At 38.3% G+C, this 20,862-nt stretch overlaps 1 protein-coding gene across 6 annotated transcripts in view; it reads right to left on the bottom strand.

The window, feature by feature from the left end:
• CTNNA2 (catenin alpha 2) overlaps positions 1-20,862 on the bottom strand; it is a 1,081,323-nt gene that overhangs the window by 99,814 nt on the left and 960,647 nt on the right. For all 6 annotated transcript variants that reach the window (XM_025994443.2, XM_072767039.1, XM_025994441.2 and 3 more), the window contains 3 exons: positions 13,045-13,137; positions 12,310-12,466; positions 5,813-6,013 (listed from right to left, as the gene is read on the bottom strand). In XM_025994443.2, the coding sequence (XP_025850228.1) occupies positions 5,813-6,013; positions 12,310-12,466; positions 13,045-13,137 (451 nt within the window). The remainder of the gene's footprint in view (positions 1-5,812; positions 6,014-12,309; positions 12,467-13,044; positions 13,138-20,862) is intronic.

The raw sequence follows: 20,862 nt of genomic DNA, 5'->3' as shown, positions 1-20,862 counted from the left end.
GTTGAAATCCATTACTTTCATAATCTAATTTCAAAGTCAGTCATGGAGAAGTGACTTAGGCTGTAATGGCCTTTCTTGTCCATAATATCTAACGTTTTGTCTTCTCAATAAGCTGTCCCTACCACCTCTTTCTGATGTTGACCTTACCTCTGTCTACACCCTCCACAATCCAGCCCCTGGGACAGGCAGGTCATCCAGACCTATCCAATCATAAAACCTAATCCCACTAGCAACAGAAATCAGTCTATACCCCAGGTGGTCAAGCAGATTGCTCTCCTTTTACTACATATAAAGTGTGGGGAGGAAAGGAAGTCTCTATCATAGACTCTTGAGTTGAAAGACAAAGGCTGCTAGTGGACATATTCTCTACTGAAAATTAGAGAAACATAATATCCTAAATTTTTATATTCCTGTTATCAATTTATGTACACTAAATGTTAACTATGTGATAACACTGCTCTAGGTCCTAGGTACTTATAGAAACACCTGCCTCTAGGACTGGACAACCTAGTTGTGGACCACTAAAGCAGACACTGAAGAGGACATACTGAACATTGAAAGACTGATACAGTTCCCTGTTATCTTCAACTGAGAATGAGCCATGTCTTAAAGTATAAGTTCAGTATATAGATGCAGAGAGGGAGGAAGAAAAGAAGAACATCGCAGGAGGGAGAGTAGAAGAAGCAAGCATGGATATATTTTGCCTAGAAAATAATGATCATATGTGTCTTGATAAAGCAAAGGCTTCAAACAGAGGATTCATGGGGCAACAATTGTCCATGTTAGTTGTAATCACTGGAAAGCCAGGAAACAGTGACAATTTATTTAAAAAACAAAACAAAACAAAAAAACCAGGACATTGACCATCCTTGGATGACAAAACATCAGGCAACATAGGAGAAGCTGTGGCCTACAGGTATTAATTAGTTTCAAGTTATAGTTGCTAAAAGTCAAAGAAATGAGTTCTTCTTATTCTTAATCTGGACTGTGCTGACACAGCTTTACCCCCTCTTTAATATTTCCAATTTTTGTACCTTCTATTTGCTATTCTGCTTATATTTTCTAGGCAAATATACATAGAAATGGTGTAAAAAAAATCCCTCTTTGTTCTTATGAAAACTTTTTAACTTTCCATTACAAACGCATGGAAGTAAAAATTATACCACCTCTATTTAGTGAAGGAAGACGATCTAAGAAGGGTATATATATTGTATGATTCCAAATATATGACGTTCTGGAAATGGCGATACTGTTGACACAGTAAAAAGATCAGTGGTACCAGGGGTGAGGTGTTGGCGGAGAGGGGTAAAAAGGTGGAGCACAGAGGACAATGAAAATATACAGTATGATACCATAATAATGGATACAGGTCATTATACATTAGCTTAAATCCATAGGAAGTATAACATGAGTGAACAAAATTATACACTATGGACGTTGGGCCATTATGATGTGTCAGGGCAGTTTCTTTAATTATAACAAATATACTATTCTAGTAGGGCATCTTGATCATAGAGGAGCCTATGCTTGTGTAGGGTCAGAGAGTGGATAGGGAATCTTTGTACTTTCCCCTCAGTTTTGTGGTGAACATTATACTGCTCTAAAAAATAGTCTTAATTAAAAAAAAAAAAAAAAGAGAGAGAAAGAAAAAGAGAGCGAAAGTGGGGAGGAAGAAAGATAAAGAAAGAAAACCATACTATCTGTTTGGACCACATGTTTTCCAAAATATGGGAATTTTAATCTCCACATATGGAGGTGACATGGAGTCCTCATTAAACATTTATTTTCCTTTTTCCTCTTTTTTTTTCCCTCCCTCATTTTATTTGTGCCCTCTGAAGAGGGAACTGTTGGCAGAATCTCAAAGATCTCTCAACCCAACCACATTCACATTGCCACAAACTTGCCTCAGATATCAAATTTATAAAAATGACATTTCAATATAATCCATTCAGTGAAGATGAGCTCCTCTTTATACATCTAAATATGCTATCACTGAATGTACTTTCACCCCACTCAACCTCCTGCAGCAATCTGACTTTGTAAATGAGATCTCTGATGATGGGTCTAGTCAACCATGTGTGCGCTTCCTACCAGTTGTTGGCAACTTGTTATAATTCAGGTTTTATTGAAGAGCCCATCAAATATGCTATGTAAGTATTTAATGGCTATAATGTAGATTGGGTTTGTGTGTTTTCACCCTAGATAGTTTTATAAAAATAGGTAAAATTTTATATAATGTTGCCCTAGGATTTTAGCATACTAATAATCCACAAAATTATTTTCTCAAATTTCATTCAGCATTCATAAAAACAAAAAGCATTTTTCAACACAACACTAGCTTTACTGAGAAAGTAAAGAAAAAAAATCAACTACAGACTGTTATGTCACTCTTTGGATGCCTTTCAATTTCTAGCCACTCAGAGAAGGCAGCCAGGTGGTAAAATGGGAGTCCTTCTGCAGAGGCCCTCCCTGGCAACATTTACTTGTCTAAACGGAGGCTGGCCTATGTTTGCAAACCCCTTCAGCAGCAAAGTCTGGTCTAGTCAAGACTTGGAATGTTCAGCCCTTTTTTAGATTTTTTCTTTGTAATATATATGTCATTCCTCTCTTACCCCACCCCCTTCACTTCTTTTATCCTGTGGCCACAGTTTATAAGTTCTATTTTTCCTTGTTTAAACTTGTCACTATTTGGGGATATTTCTTCCCTTGGAGTAGCTATCCTCAATGGTGGTTATTTTGCCCACCCTTCAAGAACATCTGGCGATGTCTAGAGATACTTTTAATTGTCATAACTTGGAATAGAGAAAAAAAGAGGTCCTCTAAGCAACTAATAGGTAGAGGCCAGGGGTGCTAGGTATCCTGTAATGCAAAGGACAGCTCCCCTCCCTCAAGGAATAATTATCTAGACTAAATGGTCAGTGGTAGACATGGAGAACGTCTGCCTTAAGGTCTTGAATGTAACAATTCTGACATAAAATTGGGTAGAATCAGGTAGGTTGTGGCAGACAGAAGAAAATGTGACATTTTGTCTTCCATGTTCTGGACTCCTTTTTTGTCATCCTTCCTTTTGGCACCTCCCTCCTTTCTCACTGCCCCTGTGTTCTATCCCTGAAATAAAATGTACTCAGGACAGAATTTGATAAGATCATTTTTTTTTAAAGTGAACATTTCACTGTGGCCCTAATTTAGAAAAAAAAAATCAGAAATAAAGCATTAGTCCAAAGATAGAAATCTGGACATGCATGATACGCACAGCCACACAGTGACCAGAAGGCTAATTCAACAAAACCACACAACCATATCACAGAACTGCTCCTACCATCTTCCTCCAACTCCAAAGATCTAGTATAGTCCTAACAATTTTCATTAGCACCAGTGAGTTAACAGCTCAAGCTTTTGCTTTCATTTCTTTGATAATCTCTCTAGTTACTCATCAGAAGCAATATTGTTTCTGTTTAGAGAAAACTGAGGAAAGAAGCAAAATAATGTATACACATTGTATATTCTAGGTTTTAGCACACCAATATCTATTTTTCCTTGACGCATATTCCTGTGTTTTCAATTACAGTTGTGTAGAAACTATTTCAATCTCTTCTACCTGAAGACTTTCCTAGTTATTATCAATAATTCTTGAAAAGTATTTAAAAACCTCGTGCATCTTCTCTGTTCAATTAAGAATTGTATGTGGACACCAGAATCTCAAGTGTGCCTTTAGTTAAGTCCCCAAAATATTCAGTCACTGCAAGGAGGGGTTGAAATGAGAGTTTTAAAAGCTCTGACAGTCAACAAATAAGAGCAAAATCTTGGTGATCAACAACAATCCTCGATGGATTGCTACGTTTCATATTTCATTGATTTTGTTGTTTAAAAAGCAACCAGAAAATTACTTACATTTCAAAAGTTTGAGTGAAAATCATGTAAAAATATTTCAATCAACTAAGCAGACTGCCTTGCCTTTAAGCAGATTTTGACCTACTAGGCACTGTACCTTCTGTTCATTAGAGCAACCCAAAATACAATGAGAAAACAATTCCAAAATGTCTCTTAAACAATACCTGAGTTCTCGGTGTGCAAAGTCCCATGTAAATTGGCACTTTTTCTGTGTCTTTCATCTGTTACAATGAACATTCCAACCAGTCATGAGCAGGCATGTGCTCATGTCTTCCTGTCTTCCACCTGTCTTCATGACTTCCACCCTCTCTGCTACTCTTTCACCAGTGTCAGATCCAAGGGAGTGCAGCTATGTAGGTAATACACCATGTGAAGCTGGAGAATTTGTAACAGAATACAGCTAACAGGCCAGAAACTGAGAGGCACAGAAACATGAGAGGGTCCTCTGAAGGGTGAAGAAAAAAAGTCCTTCTATTGGAGAGTAAATTGCCCGTTTCTAATTCTTCCAAGTGAGGAAAGAAACCAAATGGTTTGCTTTGTGCTGTTTTATTGAAGGCAAAGGACAAGCCTATTTGAAAGAAAACAGTGCTAAATTTCAACTACTTAAAATGCGGACATATCTTATTAATCGTTATTATTTCTACTAAATCTGTGATGATTCTCAACAATCCCTGGACTGTTGCTCTTTATTATGTGATGTTACCTTATTTCTTTCCTGCTTATATTTCAGACAGAACAACAAAGGTCTGCATTTATCTGCTGTTTTCTTTGCTATTTAAGACAAACAAACATCTACAGGGGTCTTTTTAAATAACCTTTTCCCGGTAGGAGGAAACCTATTTCAACTAACGTGTTGTATCATGTAGCACTTGGAACACTGCTTTATCTGACCTTTCAGAAACACATTTTTTTTTTTAAATCTTAATAGATTCCACAGTCCATCTACAGACTAGGAAAGGCCCCCATTGAAGTTTTAGGGGAGGTCCTTGTGAGCATACAGAGGACCCAGTTCATTACCTATTCACAACCCCATCCAAAATAAACTTCTTTTTTCCTATCCCTTTGTGTTCACTCCTTCCCTGTACTTTCTAAGCACTGCTCTCCCCACCCCATATATACATATATAAATACACATGGTATTAGGGATTTGAGAAAGGGTCTGAAGCCCAGTGACATTAGTCAAGAGCAAAAACTACTAAAAATTGGTCAGTCTTTGACATAACTACTCAAAGGAATGAGTTGTTCCACTAACTCAGTGAGAATAAGCCCTTTTTCTCAGTCCCAATACACCAGAGCTAGGAAAGGCTCCCATGAGTTACCCAGTCTTCCCACATCAGTGATCCCCCAGTGGGCAGCACATGCCTTAGAAGAGGGTATGGAAGACTTTCCTAGAGGGACAAGGCACATATTCAAACTCTGACCCTTTTACAGTAGCCACCACCCCCTTTCCTCGAGCATTTCATATCCTGAGACTACCTGGAAACTTTATGCTTTCTCTTTCCTCAAGGTCCTAGCTTCTCAAGAAATAGATGGAGAAATAGCTTCAAGTTCAACATTCCAAGTCTCCATCACATCTCCACTGTTTTCTAGACTTGTGACCTTTCCTCCAGTCTCTTGAGTCATTTAAACTTCCACTTTCACACCCATAGTTGGAGATAGTAAAAATCTGCCTACTTCACAAGGCCCTTGCAAGAATCAAGTGAGATTATAGGTGAAAATTATAAAGTGATATATACATGCAAAGCAATAAAGTTGTTATCCTGGTAAAGTTATTCAAATTCAAACTTAAGAAACCAAGAGGATCTGGTCAGTTATAATTTAGAAGCACAGAGGCCTATAAAAGATAATGAGAAAGATTTATTCAAATATGGAAATTAATCATGGCATGGACATTCTGGTTGAATCTACTATCCATGTTTACCTGTCTCAGAAAGCAATTTTGTAGCTTCCAGAACCTTCTCTGTATAAACACCAGCTTCATAGTTCTCCATCTCAGCATTGATGATGTGTATCACTCGAGCTGCCCGGCCCCTGATGGCCCCTGCAGTCCGGTCCAGGGTGTCCACATCCCCTTCTTGGAGGGCTATCACGCACTTGTTCACATCTTCCAAGATGTGATTTTCTGTAGAGGAAACACACACATTTATATGATTTTATACCACTCGCACACTTAAGAAATATAAGAGATTCATCAACTTCATGAGACATCACCTTGCACATCTCAATACATACCTTATAACACTAATATTTAAATAATATAGTTTAAAATTACAGTAGCAGTTCTCAAATTTGAGCACCAGCTAGAGGGCTCACAGCATCATACAGAATGCCAAGGAGCCACTCCTACTAGCATTTCTGATTCAGTAGGTCTGGAGTGCATTTCTACCTAGTTCCAGGTGATGCTAATGCTGTGGGGGGGTATGGGGACCATACTTTGAACATTGCTTTCAATGTTTGAGATGTATTACATTTTAAGAGTGGTTGCAGCAGCTGTGGCTGGGTGGCTCAGTTAAGCACCAGACTCTTGGTTTCAGCTCTGGTCATGGGGTCAGGTCCTGGGATGGAGCCCCATGGCATCAGGGTCCCTCTCCGTCTACTCCTCCCCCTGCCTCCCCACCACTTCTGCACTTGCACTCTTTCTGTCAAATAAGTGAATAAATCTTAAGGAAAACAAAAGAGAGAGAGAGAGAGAGAGAGAGAGAGAGAGGGGGGGGTGGCAGTTAGCATGAAGCCAACCTGATCAGATAGAAACATTTCCAAACATGACCAGAATCAAGCTCGGGTGCATGCTTGTTTGATCATGTTTTTATTAAGGAGACATTTAAGGGAAATTATAAAATGACGAATGCCACCTCATCAGTCTTTTAAGGTCATGTCATGCACATGGTATATAAAATAGGCAAACTGACCAGAAGAAGAAGATGGCAGTGTTCTCCACAGTTAAAATAAAATCCAGTCTTGTGACTAGTTCCCTCAGATTAGAGTCAAGGTCAGGGATCTCTCTCTCTCTCATTGCCCAAAGTAGAATCCAGGCAGGCAGGCTGGACTTTCACTCTCTAGTAGCATAGAGAAAATATGCAATCCGGTCCCTTATGGTTTTGCACATATGCAATTTTTATTTCTTATGTCCAAAGTGAGATCTGTAATTATGTCCCTTGAATATTCTTTAGAAAACATAATTTTAAGGAAATGTTGAAAAGTTTTGTGTTCTGTAGAAAGAAAACTACTTAAGCCAAAGAGGTGCATGTGTGAGTGCACACACACACATTTACTCACTATTTAAAAGGAGAACAAGTGAGAAACAGTCTTAAGTAATCTGATAACTTTTTAAAAATTATAACTGTCAAGTTCAATAAATAGTTAATAAAGGATTAAAATAAATTATTACCTCCTTGGGAATTTTCTCAGGCTAGCTCTGAATTAAAAATTTCTAAAAACAGAAAGAGGGGAAGGTACTGAGCCCACACCAGTCTCCACCATGGATCTCTCCTACTTTCATTACTAGGCTAGTCACTCAGAAGGAATATCTGATCTTTCAGGAACCCAGGAAGAAACTTGCAAAGTATAACTTACTTTTCATAATGGAACCTCTGTTTTGACCTTATACAATATGATTTCTTCATTCAAACCATCAGAAATTTCTACATTCTCTAGTTCTTTAATTTCAAATAGAAATTAAAACAGAAAGTCTGAGATATTTTAATTTTAATATCCAGATTTTTTAAACTCACAAAAAGTAGTACTTTCTGAATGCTGACATTTTCCTGAGTAAAACAGAAATAGTTATGAAAATACAGACTTTAAGAAGTTTTCAGTTTGGTTAAGGAACTTCTGAAAACCACGCCTTTCTGAGATCCTGGATTGTATCATCCAAACTCACTTAACAGGACACCTGAGAAAAAGGTTTCCTCAAATAAAACTTGGCATAGGATTTCAAATTCAAAAGTTTGATTTTGAAAGGCCTCTCTTACTGCCCAACTTACTACCCTGCTGGATCTCTCCAGACTATTCAAATGTGCCCTTGTCCCCAAATGTAAGCAACTGGGTGGGCCTCCATGACAAAAACATGCATCCATCTGCTATTTTCTTTGAATAACACAGTAGAAGAACAGCAATAGCCACTGCTTTTCCACAGCATAGCTGATAGATTGAAATTGGATTCCATCTCTGCTCTGAATGCAGAACAGAGATGGAGTGTGTTAATTATATTAGATCCTAATAATCTCTCTGGTGTTGATAAAAAAAAATATTAATTCTAAGAAGCCCACTATGACCTAGTATCTTGAAATGAAGTGATAAGGTTCTTTTTTTTTCTTTAAAACCTATTTCCCAAACTGGAAATGTGCAACTAATTTAATTAAGATGTAAGAATAGGCTTTAATAGATAGAAATGATACATATTTGAAGGAGGCTAGCAGAAGCTGGGAATATAGGATATCAAAAGCATTGCTTTAATTAGACAAATCAACTAATTTGTTCAGTGGTTAGTTTAGTTAATCATGCCAAATGAATAAAGTATAGATTTTACTATTTATTGACTAATTTTTCTTAATAAGTTTTTGGGTTTGTTTTTGTTTTTTTGAAATGCTAAGATAGTTTACTCAGCATTTCCCAGCTTTTTCCAATTAGGGATATCCCTTTTATGGAAAAATGAAACACAATTTCCTCCTAATAGTAGTTATACGGTAGATGGTGTATATGTAAAAGTTAGGATTTAGGATTTTTTAAAATAGATTTGTATTTTATTAAGCTCACTTTGAACAATGTATTTAAGAAAAGGACCTGTTCACATAGACACGTTATTTGATCAAAAGATCCTACATAGTATATATATGGATTCCCAAGCCCCTTGTAATAACTTCTCCCCTCTTTTCCTTCTCCCTCCATCCTCATGTCTTTGAGCCACAAATTTGGAAGCACAATGGTCTAGGATCTATCAAAAGATACAGTGAATTATTTGAAGGCAGACTCTCACATTTGATTCATATTTGCATTCCTGACAGTGCCTTATACACAGCAGGTAATCAAAGAAAAAACACTGCATAAACATGTCCATTGAAAAGAGACCATTATGTATTTTTATCCTAAGGAATTTTCAAAAAGAAGAACTCAAGAAGACAGGAATGCTGTCCCAACTAGAAAAGAATACAGCAGCAAAAGTAATAATAAAAAGCAGAGGGTTTCTAGAGAGGGCTCCATTGCTGGGAAAAACCACTCAGGTTCTTTGGATATTACACTCAGATATGAAGTACGATTTTTAAACATATCATAAACTTGCTTGAATTTTTTTGGAACCTTACTATTTCAGAAAAGACGTAATTTTGTTATAAAAATCACTGATGACCAAACTACCTGAATATCATAAACCTCAAAGGTATAGATTCTAAATTCAAAAATCAAAGTTCACTGTTCCCTTTAAAAATTCACACAAACTCAAGACCCTGAAGTCAAAAGAAAAATAAGAAAAGACAAACAAAACAAAAATCTTGGATATTATGGGATTGAGTTAATCTCTTCCTCAGATCTTAAGGCCTGCTATTTTTTTGAGCCAAACCCAAGAATTAAACTGTCACATGGTTAATGCTAAGACACTCATTTTAAAACACTATTAAAAATTGTAGTTTTTACCCAGTGGGAAAAACTTAAGTGTTCTAACACAGCCATTCCACGTTTTTATGAGCCCGGGCCACATCTGAAAATTGGTTTTGCTCCTGTAATGTTATTAGCTTAGATCATTGCTCTTCAAACTTGTTGCTTTTCATATGGACAAATTAAGCACTCAGGCACACAGGTTCAGGTAGCATGAACAAAACAAAACTGTAGTCTTTTAAAAACAAAGATCTTTGCTTGTTTTTAAAATAGAGCTTTCTGCCAGAATAGATATTCCCTTAAGAAGAAACGCATACATAAAATGTCATTAATGCCATTCCAAAACATCTCCTGGGCCAAACTTGCAATTTACTGATGCAAATGTTTTGGCTTCAGCTCGGGAGAGGAGATAAGAAGTAGTTTCCCCAACAACTGGGCCGTATCCATAGCCTACCAGCAGGAGAGAGTAGGCTGTGTCATTATTTGTCAAGCCCGGCTGTGGAAAGGTACCTGCCACCTCCAATTGTCAACTCCAAAAGCATGCTCCAGCAGGCCCTGCCAAGCCTGGCTCCCTGACAGCACCTGTTCATTTTCCCGTTATGGCATGCCACGGCATTTGTACCACTGGGGTTGGACTGCACAGTGTTATCAGCGGAAGCCAAAGCCTTTTCTTGTTGCTGGTAATAATGAGATGCACAAAGCAATGGCAGGGAGAAAGGTGGCAAAGAGGCAGGGCTGGTGGAAGAAAATTAGGAAAAGCTTTGCGTATTGAAACAGTCGGAGATAAGACCTCCTCACTTTGCTTTTCCCTACCTTCAGAAATTTTTGTACATGTATTTAAAGAAAAGGAAAAGTTGGGAAGTTTTTAAAGTTCTGAAATGATTCCTCACTGGGATAGGTAGTCCATGAATATTTTCTACTCATTTGCACGCAAAAGGGGATGCAGAATAAAATTTCCAGGCGCTATCAGGATTGCTGTGAGATCTGAGGCTGGTTAGGGAGAGCCCCTGCCCTGTCTTGGGGCCACTACATTCATCCTTGCAAAGACTGACTAGATACTAGACAGGGGTGGCCACCCATTTATTCCACACCACCCAAATCTCCAACATGCCTATCTAAACAATTTCTAAGTACCTCACATGATATGTATTTTCTCATATCTTTTACATTGTTAGGACTCAGGTATCACCAAAGCAAATCTCAGAAATGGCAACATATTGAGTTCTTCATCAGCTAACCCACAGATATAGGGATATTTAAGTGCTTGAAAAGTCACCAAACTATAGCTTGGAAATGAAAAACCAGAAATGTTTCTGAAATAAATGAGAGAGTGGAATGAGGATACCAGAGATGGGGAGAAGAGAACCACAGTGAAAGCTGGACTTGTCAAAGGAAATTTCCTGCTATCTTGACTTATTGAAAAATACCTAGCTTCTGAAAAGAATCTAGATTTTCATAGCATCTCTGCCCAATTACCTATCCCTTCAATGTCTTAGTTTTCTCAAAGGAAGCCTTGGAAAACCAATACCTATCTTACAGAATTTTGGGGAGAATTAAAGCAAACAGCAGAGAGCCGGGTAAATTACAGACACCGAACACATGTTCCTCATTTTTTTCCATCTGCCTTCTCTTGCTCTCCATGGTTTCAAACTTGGGTTTTGATTATCTATCAGACCTACAGGTTTGACTCTGCCGCTCTCAGACAAGCTTCAAACAGAAGCCTCCATTAGGATTTTTTTTTTTTTATGAAAAGCAAAGACTGCACCTAGACAAAATTTCCAAATATGATAAACCTCCCCCAGAAATTCCTTCTAAATTACTACAATCAGAAGCCCCTTCTGCCTGAATCCCACTAGGAGTGCTGCAACCCCTTTCCTGTCAGGCCTCCGGTAGCCAAAGACAGGCAGACCCTGGTCAAGGCTAGGACCACCTGTGGGTAGAGTCCACATCTGGTCCATTTGAATTTTCAAGGGTCACCTGATTATTTTAATGCCTCACAAAGGAGGCTGATGTTTCCAGCAACCTCCTCTCCCATTCCTCCCACAGAGACTCTTCTAGATGAACTGTGCCAAATGTGTTTGGACAAAGGCCCATTTGCTGGCAGGTAGCCCAGTTTTGAAACAGCATTGATGAGTGCCATTAAAGGTCAAATTGACTACATGGTTATTCAAATATACTAACATCCTTCAGTCTGGCTTCATTTACAAAGAAAAAAAAGTCACAATTTCAAGCAGCAACTGGTTCTATTTATTTTCTCTCACTTTCTTACACATTCTCATAGATAAGTGTTCAAAACCTCTATAGCTCCAAAGTATCTCCTAAGGTGTATATTTGATAACTAGTATTTCTACCTGCCTTATCACAAACCTGGGTGACTTCACTTACTGGGGAAAAAAGACCCCTTTAAACATAGCCAAACTGGGCTAGCTGATTGTTTTTTTGATTCTTAAATATAAACCATGAAGATTAACCAATCTCACATACCACCCCCTTTTTCAAGATGGGTAATTCAGATGGATACAAGGGCCCACCTGCTTTAAAAACTCTAGGAACTAAAAAAGAATCTATGTCACCTTAAATATTCTTTTCAGATTGCTGATCTCTTTATCAGAAAGTTGTGTTTTCCCCTCAAATGCTTTGACTCAGTGTTTTGAAATAATGTGCACTTAAAAGAAGAATTTCTAAGAGAATGTTACAATCACATTTCCAGAGAGAAGTGAAAGCTCAAAGGGCCAAGAAGAGCATTTGAAAAAGAGACCCATGACCTTTATAAAATATTCCTAATCTGTTCCCCTCCAGCTGCCTTGGAAGGGTCCTATTTGGGATTACCTGAGACAGAAAGGAAGTCATCCACTGAGGTGATGTCATCCACAGCCTCTGTCAGCACTCGGACCTGCTTCTCCCACTGGTCTTTGAAGACATCCATGTTGTCCTGAGCAACTTTGCTCTGTGGTCGGGCAGCCAGTGTGAGAGCAGCATTGATGACCTATTTGTTAGAAACAATCCAGAAACATACTGACTACACTATTCAAGAAAGAAACCAGAAGGTCAAAGACCACATTGAAACCCTGGACCTGGTGGTTGCTACAGATAAGTGGGTTCTCAGTGTTTAGAAGATAATCAAAAACATAAAAGATGAAGTACATTATCGACTACCATTAGTTTTCGTTTGCTTTGTTTTGTTTAAAGATATAGTAATTGGCCTCAGGTTTCAAGAAGTGTGTACTGGTACAAGTTGTATTTCCTTAGCACAGGTGTGGTAGAAAGCTAACTCCTGTCCTACACGTGCAAGGTTAGAATTTAGATGAGACAAGGTAAAGAGATATGGAGCATTTAAATATAGCCCCCAAATAAACAGAACAAAGTCAATATGAGTGAAAAACACAATAATTACTACAGTAATTTTGAAGGCTGGAGCAGTTAGAAATTCTTTATGAGAAAGACCTTGAAATAGCCCAGGAATGATGGCAAGGCAAGGCAAGGAAAGATATGAGGGCCTCAATGGAGAAGACCTCGAATATTAGGACACCAATGGGCTTTTGAAACAAAGTGAATGAGGCTTACCTGGGGACACAGGCTGTCAATCTGGGTGGCTGCCATCCGGACTAATTTCACCCCCTCCTCATTGTTGGAAATGGAACAGGCCAAGTTGGCAACCTGGATGGAAGAGGATTGGAGTGAAAAATCATGTTGGGGCAAAGGGGAAGTATACTGTTGCGTGATCTTGCACCTTCTCTGGAGTCCTACATCCAGGAGAACCACAAATATGGGCAGCTTTTAATGATTTACCAAGTATTACTAGTTCATATGTGATATTAGACATTTATGTCAGAAAAGCAGGGTGCTATTAGTAAATTATTGCTTCAAGCACTCACAATAATGTATTTTAACTGGGTTGTTTTGATCCATTTTCCCCTATGGACTGCTCTTATGACCTACACTCTCACTTGAGCCCTCTGACACTCACCATGGAGTATAGAACACTATGATTTTGGTCACATGGTGCTAAACTCTGACCAATAAAAGATACTACAGTGCACTTTGGATTTAAAAGAGACTCACAGGCAGCTGAAAAAGAGTTCTACCCAAAGGAACCCATATCTGCCTGTTGGAGTCTGTCAGGAAAATGCTAGTCTCTGGTTGCCCACTCAAGTGCTTTCAGGGGCCAGGCAGGTCTGAGAAACACATAGAAAAAGCAGATTTAATGTAGTAGGCAATGATAGAGTATACAACAAATTGGAATATGTGGGTCTAGTATAAAGAAACTCAATTTTAATTTTTAAAAATATTATACCAGCCAAAACAGCTGTACTGAATTTAAGCTCCCTGATTGAGCATTTCAATTTGTCATTCATCCTCTTCAAGGAGGCAGAGCTGGTAATACAAGGTCAGATTGACTGGCCAAGGTCAACAGCACACAGAGCCACCATCAAAACACTGATCAGTTCCATCAGGCTGGTGCCAAGAGGACAAGAGAATGAGGATTAGAAAGGGTAATGGAGAAGAGAAGGGCCACCAGGGCTAGGAGCGTAGGGCAAGTAGAACAAGTGATTAGCAGAGCAAGAATCCTCCTCTGAGTCTTGTGGCCATCTGCCCTTTTGTATCCTCCCACCTCTGCTCTCCAAAACCAGGCTGCCTCCCTACCATGCCTCAATGCTCTGGGAGATTAAAATGCACTACACATGTGTGTAGTTCCAAATGCAAAAGAAAGCTTAGCCTGACAGTGTGAGACAAGAACTGGAGGTCAGGAGGCTTAACCACTAAGTAGTTATATAGTCACTTCACATCTAAAGGACTGTTTTCTTATCAGCAAAAGGAGATGGATAAATGGTGATACTAGGAATACTTTCAAAGATCACTTCAATAAATCGTTAGTGTTAAGAATCCCATTTTGAAGGTTTTAAGGAAGAACACTTGAAGTCTATTGCAGTGAGAATATGTACTCTGAGATACCACAGATGGAATTCCAAACATTATCAGTTTCTTATATTTTCGTTTACCTCTGATTCTTCAGATACTTTGAAAACTAAAATGGTGAAAACTAAGACTGTTTGAAATAGAAATATGCCTTACTATACCCATTTATAGGATACTAAATGTCCAGAGGCATGAGATTTCTTGGAGGCAGAGCAAGGATAACATGTGTTTTTGATTTTTTGTTCTATTTTCTCCACTCCACATTTTTCATTAGTCTTTTTTATATTTGTATTCTAGTGCATTTTATACTCCAAAAGTCACATTAAGTATGTGATATAGAACTGGCACTCAATATGTTGTATTGAGTTAAAGAATAGCCTTTAATAGCTTTTTATTACATATATTATTTGGAATACATCATAAAGATATTCTCAAAGATCTAGCTGAGCTACCCCTTTAATTTGGCTAGATGAAGTTTATATTACCTTCCAGCAGCTATTTATCAGCATTATGGTATTAAACAATAATTCCGGGGATCCCTGGGTGGCGCAGTGGTTTGGCGCTTGCCTTTGGCCCAGGGCGCCATCCTGGAGACCCGGGATCGAATCCCACATCAGGCTCCCGGTGCATGGAGCCTGCTTCTCCCTCTGCCTATGTCTCTGCCTCTCTCTCTCTCTCTCTCTGTGACTATCATAAATAAATAAAAAATTAAAAAAAAATTAAAAAATTAAACAATAATTCCTATATTTTGGTCCATTGTTTGAGTCCAGAATGTAGTGCCTCTGTTCATGGTGGCCTGAAAAAAGTCAGGATGGTATGAATTTTCCAGAAATATATGTGTATTTATAATTATTTTAATATTCAATTAAGTTCTTCCTATTTCTGCTGTTGAACAGCCTTCCTTTCTATGAAATGAGGATTTCAGATGGTCTTGTTTGCTCTCTATCATCCATGCTTGGTGTTAAGACTTGAGGTCACACTTTTGCACAGCAGTGGACATAAGCTGAAGGCTTTGGCATGTGGATCTATATAATGACAAGGGAGAGTGAGAGCTGAGAAAAGGGGGATCCTGAGAGAAGGAGATGCCAATCAGTAACTTCTATGTGGTGATAATGAAGTTTTGTGTATCTTTTGAAATGGATCTTCATTCTTTAAGTAAATTCTATTATGGCTTAGATCTAATATTGGAACCTCATTGTCCAGTAAAATCTAATTAGGGAATGGGGGGGGGCAGTGCTAATAACACCTAGAAAAAAAATTAAGAGCTGGCAACTCCTGATAGTCCTTTAATTATTCTCTTTAATTTACTGACCCATAAATCCTAAAGTCTATTGGCCTCCACTCAGCAATGTACTCCTGCTGTTTAAGTCAACTTAAAATCAGAATTTTATTTACTTTGCATTGTATTCTGGAACACTCTGAAAATATTTCCAACATGATGCTCAAGATTTCAATATCTCCAAAACAGGCAAGTTTACAGGTCTTAAACTGGCCATGGACTCCATCCAAATTCCTATCTTTCTTAAGCTTGCCTTTCTGCTTCTCACTGGACCCACTGTATCATGGTGACTCTCAATATGGTTTTAATATATTATGATTTCTATGACTGTGGTACCAAATGCTAAGTTTTGGTCTTCAAGGTAGTTCCCAATCATTACTGTAGCTTGAAACGCTGGCTAACAATCCAGCTCCAGTCCAAGTCTATTGCTCATAGTAAGTACTTGATGATTTAAATCTTTTTTTTTTAAGATTTTATTTATTCATTAGAGACACACACACACACACACACACACACACACACACACACACACACGGGCGGGGGGGGGGGGCGGGCAGAGACATGGGCAGAGGGAGAAGCAGGCTCCATGCAGGGAGCCCGACATGGGACTCTATCCGGGTCTCCAGGATCACGTCCTGGGCTGAAGGCGGCGCTAAACCGCTGAGCCACCCGGGCTGCCCAGTACTTGATGATTTAGCTTACCTCTTCTTTAACTATAACTCTGATGCTATAATACTAGAGACTCAGAAAAAACAAAATGTCTTATTTTGTCAAATCACAATATTCCCCCTGCCCCATATACCCTGGTTTTCTTTTATTTCACAGAAATACTATTTTGTTTATTTTAAGTGAATCATTAGAGACAGCTGGATTCTCCAAATATGGAAAGATGACTATTCTTCTGATTCTTAATTTATAACCAACTCCATTTCCAAATCCATGAAGGGTAAGATAAATAGAAGGGTACATGAAAAAGCAATCTAGTAGCTGTATATCAAGAAGGAATATTTTAATGCAGTACAGAGGGAAGGGTTCTATGATGAGGATCTTAAGAATAGGGGAACAGTATATCTCAGAGTAGGAAGTGTAAGATTGAATACATAGTGAAAGTTAGTGCCACAGGAATGGGAATCCTCAGATACTGGACTGCTCAAGGAAAATAGATTCCCAGGTCTTCCTTTTTCTCAGCATTTCCATTTAAGAAGTATTGGGTTGTCCCAAGAGGTATTTTTTCAGTTAGGATAAATGGCAAAGTAATGTATTATTCAAGAGCTGTTACTAGAATTCAGGAATCCCTTTGAGATATCTATGAGAGGTTTTTAGGTTTCTACGTTTTTTTCCACATTTTAAAATTTAAATTCTATTAATTAACATATAATGCATTATTGATTTCAGAGGTAGAGGTCAGTGATTCATCAGTCGTATAGGAGCATTAGGTAGTATATAAGACTGATGAAACACCTTGCTTTTTTAACCAATTTAGCATGATGATCTTCCTAAACAGGAGGTGGAAGACAGGTAGAAATTGGTGGACTAGAAACATGAGATATTTGAAAAAGATTAATGTGAGAGAAATTAAAAAAGGAAAATAGGGATCCCTGGGTGGCGCAGCGGTTTGGCGCCCGCCTTTGGCCCAGGGCGCGATCCGGGAGACCCTGGATCGAATCCCACATCAGGCTCCCGGTGCATGGAGCCTGCTTCTCCCTCTGCCTGTGTCTCTGCCTCTCTCTCTCTCTCTCTCTGTAACTATCATAAAATAAAAAAAATTAAAAAAAATTAAAAAAAAAAGGAAAATATATCATTAATTGACTAGTGTTACTAGGCTGCAACCCAAAAGATGTTGAGCGATATGATTACATTTTTTAAAGATTTAATTTATTTATTCATGAGAGACACACAAAAAGAGAGGCAGACACACAGGCAGAGGGAGAAACAGGCTCCCCGCAAGGAGCCCGATGTGGGACGGGAGCCCGAATCCTGGATCTCCGGATCATGCTCTGAGCCAAAGGCAGACGCTCAACCCCTGAGCCACCCAGGCATCCCTGTGATTATGTTTAATAAAACTCTGAAACTTGTTTGAGTCAACGAAGCAAGCAGGTAACATTCATGGGGCCATGCCTCTGCTTTCTCTGTTCTTGGTTTGTTTACAACTTAGCTAAGGGAACAAGAGTCATCTGCCATCTTAGAAGCTTAGGAAACAATAAAGCATATCATTAATCGTTAGAGGTTAGGCTAATTAGATTGATTTGGGATTTCTGAGAGAGACTAGTCACAAGAAAAAGTGGCATTGCTCCTTAGTTTAGCTAACCATACTAAATTCCCAACAATCTTTTAGGAAAGGAAATTCTCTATACCTTCTGAAAACAACAGATTTGGGGAAGCAAAAGCTAAAAAGAGTGAGCCAAGTGTTTGATCTCTCATTTAATATCTCAAAAACCAGTTATCTTGAGGAAAAGGAAGAGGCTTAGAAGCCATCACTCAATTGTATGCTCCAGACTATAAGAGCTTTAGGAGTCCAGAGAAAGGAAAAATTAGTACTTCTGGATGGGAATCAGTCAACACATCATGGAGAGGTAGGCTATCCATCTTATAACACTTCTTTTCTGATTGCCTGATTAGCACAATTGTTAGGATGCTCAAAGATTATGATGCTTCCTGTTCTGGAGGCACATTGAAAGATGTGAAACAAAGGAGAATATGACCAGCAAGATTAGAAAGACAATAAGCCGGCAAGGAGAACTGATGCAGATTCTGTTAAGAAAGTAACTTGCTCCTTGAACTGAATTTGTACTATTGGCATCCATTCCCTAACACTTCAATAATCACCACAGTTGACCAAAAGTAAATATTCCAGAGACAATGATGGCAGAGTTAAAACTGACAAAAATCACAAATGCATAAAGCTCTCACAAAAATATACAGTGATCATTTAAAATGCAAGATGTTTTTAATCACCAAACAACAAAACAAAAACCTACACAGTTCAAAGCTCCAGATGAATGGCCTATCCTAACTGTGAAATTTGGTTTTGTATGAACATCACTACAAAAGTAGTTCCATCTCAAAAATGCCATAAGCCTATTTGAACACTTACAAGAAAAGCCAAAATGCCTGGAAGGCTGAGCTTTAATTAAACATTAAAAACCTCTGCTAATAAAGTATTTAGGCATTTAACTCCAAAGTGATATGAGGTACATCAGAAAAAGGGAGAACATTTTCTTTTCTAGAAATCAAATTACATTTTTTAATATTCGTAATTCTGTTCAGTTCCAAACACCAGCATATATTCAGTGCATTCAACCCCCAAAACTCTACCATTTCATTAATTTTTACAGCTTCAGGTATCATAGAGCACACTATTGAAAAAAAGCAGGATAACAATTCAGAGATTATAAATAAAGCACTTGATTCTTATGTTAATATTGCATCATCATCATCATCATAAGTTTGAGAATAAAATGAACTTATTTACTATTAAAAGGGAATTTTTGGGGACGCCTGAGTGGCTCAGTGGTTGAGCATCTGCCTTTGGCTCCAGTCGTGATCCTGGGATCAAGTCCCACATGGGGCTCCTTACAGGGAGCCTGCTTCTCTCTCTGCTTATGCGTCTCCCTGTGTGTGTGTATGTGTGTGTGTGTCATGAATAAATAAAATCTTTAAAAATAAATAAAATAAAAAGGAATTTATGATATGTCTAGTCACCACAGTTACCTAGCTATATAAAACCATAAAGAGAAGAGATGATGGGACAAATTCCACACCAACTATTGTTTTCTATAACAATCAGGACAATGAAGGGTGCTATGGTCTCTGCCTGCAAATTTACTCAGTTTTTTGAACTGATAAGATCAGCATACATATGGCGTTAATACATACATGTCTATCTTGTATAGAATTTGTAGGCTTCTCCAGAATATGCCACCTATATTACAGATGGAATTTTTTAATTCAGCAAGAGACAAAATGATACACTTCCCTGAAATCTCTGAGAGGCAAAATAGAAGGAGTGAGTGGTTAAGACAGAGGGATTTGACCTTAAGAGGATGATGGATTTCCACAGAGATAAATGTCTGAGTAGACTTAATGGCCACCTTTACAACTTGATTTGAGAAGAGCCTGAAAGGTCTGGATGTCCCAAAACATGTTTGTAGCCATGCCTCTTATGCGGAAATATTATGAAATCCTTTAAAAATTCAGCTGCCTCAGACTGAGAGGAAGTTTATCAACCTCGCTGCTAGTAACTGAAATTCTGAAGGCTACAGGACTCAACCAACAGGGACCATTTGATCAGGGAAGGATGGCTTAGTAGAGGTTGGCAGCCAGGGGCAGTAAGAAGACACTGAGGGGACAGGAGGAAGTAAGAAACACTTTCATGCTCTTGTTTTAAATGACCTCTCTGAAGCATCTAAAACTCTGGATTACTCTATATATTTTAATTTTTCCAAATCATAAAATGGTCAGGATGTTGGGCTATGGAATTCAGCACCCTGGGGTTTACATGTTGACTCTTATTCTCTCTAGCTGAGCAGAGTACTTTGCCTCTGTAAAGCTTCAATTTCTTTAAGTATAAAGGAGAACTAAAAAATAACAAAGCAGTGATAAGGTTGAAATGAAACATGACTAGCGCACTTAACCTAGCGCCCAGTAAGGAGTTAATAAATGCTACTCTCATATTGTACATTTTATTGAAAGGTCACTATAAAAAGAAATATTTTAATAATATCCAGTCACAGATGTAGTCAACCATTCAAATTTTGAGTGCCTAATATGTACTATACACTGAAGATATAGAGGAAAAACAAATAGTATTCATATTTCCTAGAGAAGCTTATATTTTGGTAGAATTAAACATGTAAATGCATTTTTAAAACTTCATATTGTGAATATTATTATGAAAGTAGTAAAATAGGGCAGCCCGGGTGGCTCAGCAGTTTAGTGCCGCCTTCAGCCCAGGGCCTGATCCTGGAGACCTGGGATCAAGTCCCATGTCAGGCTCCCTGCATGGAGCCTGCTTCTCCCTCTGTGTCTCTCTCTCTCTGTCTCTCATGAGTAAATAAATAAAAATTTTTAAAAAGTACTAAAATAGAGGCAGTAATAGAGAATAAAGGGAGATCTACTCTCTACGTGGTCATTCATATAATTTATCCTTCAATTATGTATCATTTTTATAAAGTTGCAATCTCTGT

This window comes from Vulpes vulpes, chromosome 8, assembly GCF_048418805.1.
Source record: "Vulpes vulpes isolate BD-2025 chromosome 8, VulVul3, whole genome shotgun sequence".
Taxonomy (NCBI): Eukaryota; Metazoa; Chordata; class Mammalia; order Carnivora; family Canidae; genus Vulpes; species Vulpes vulpes.
This window is presented reverse-complemented; position numbering and strand designations above follow the sequence as displayed.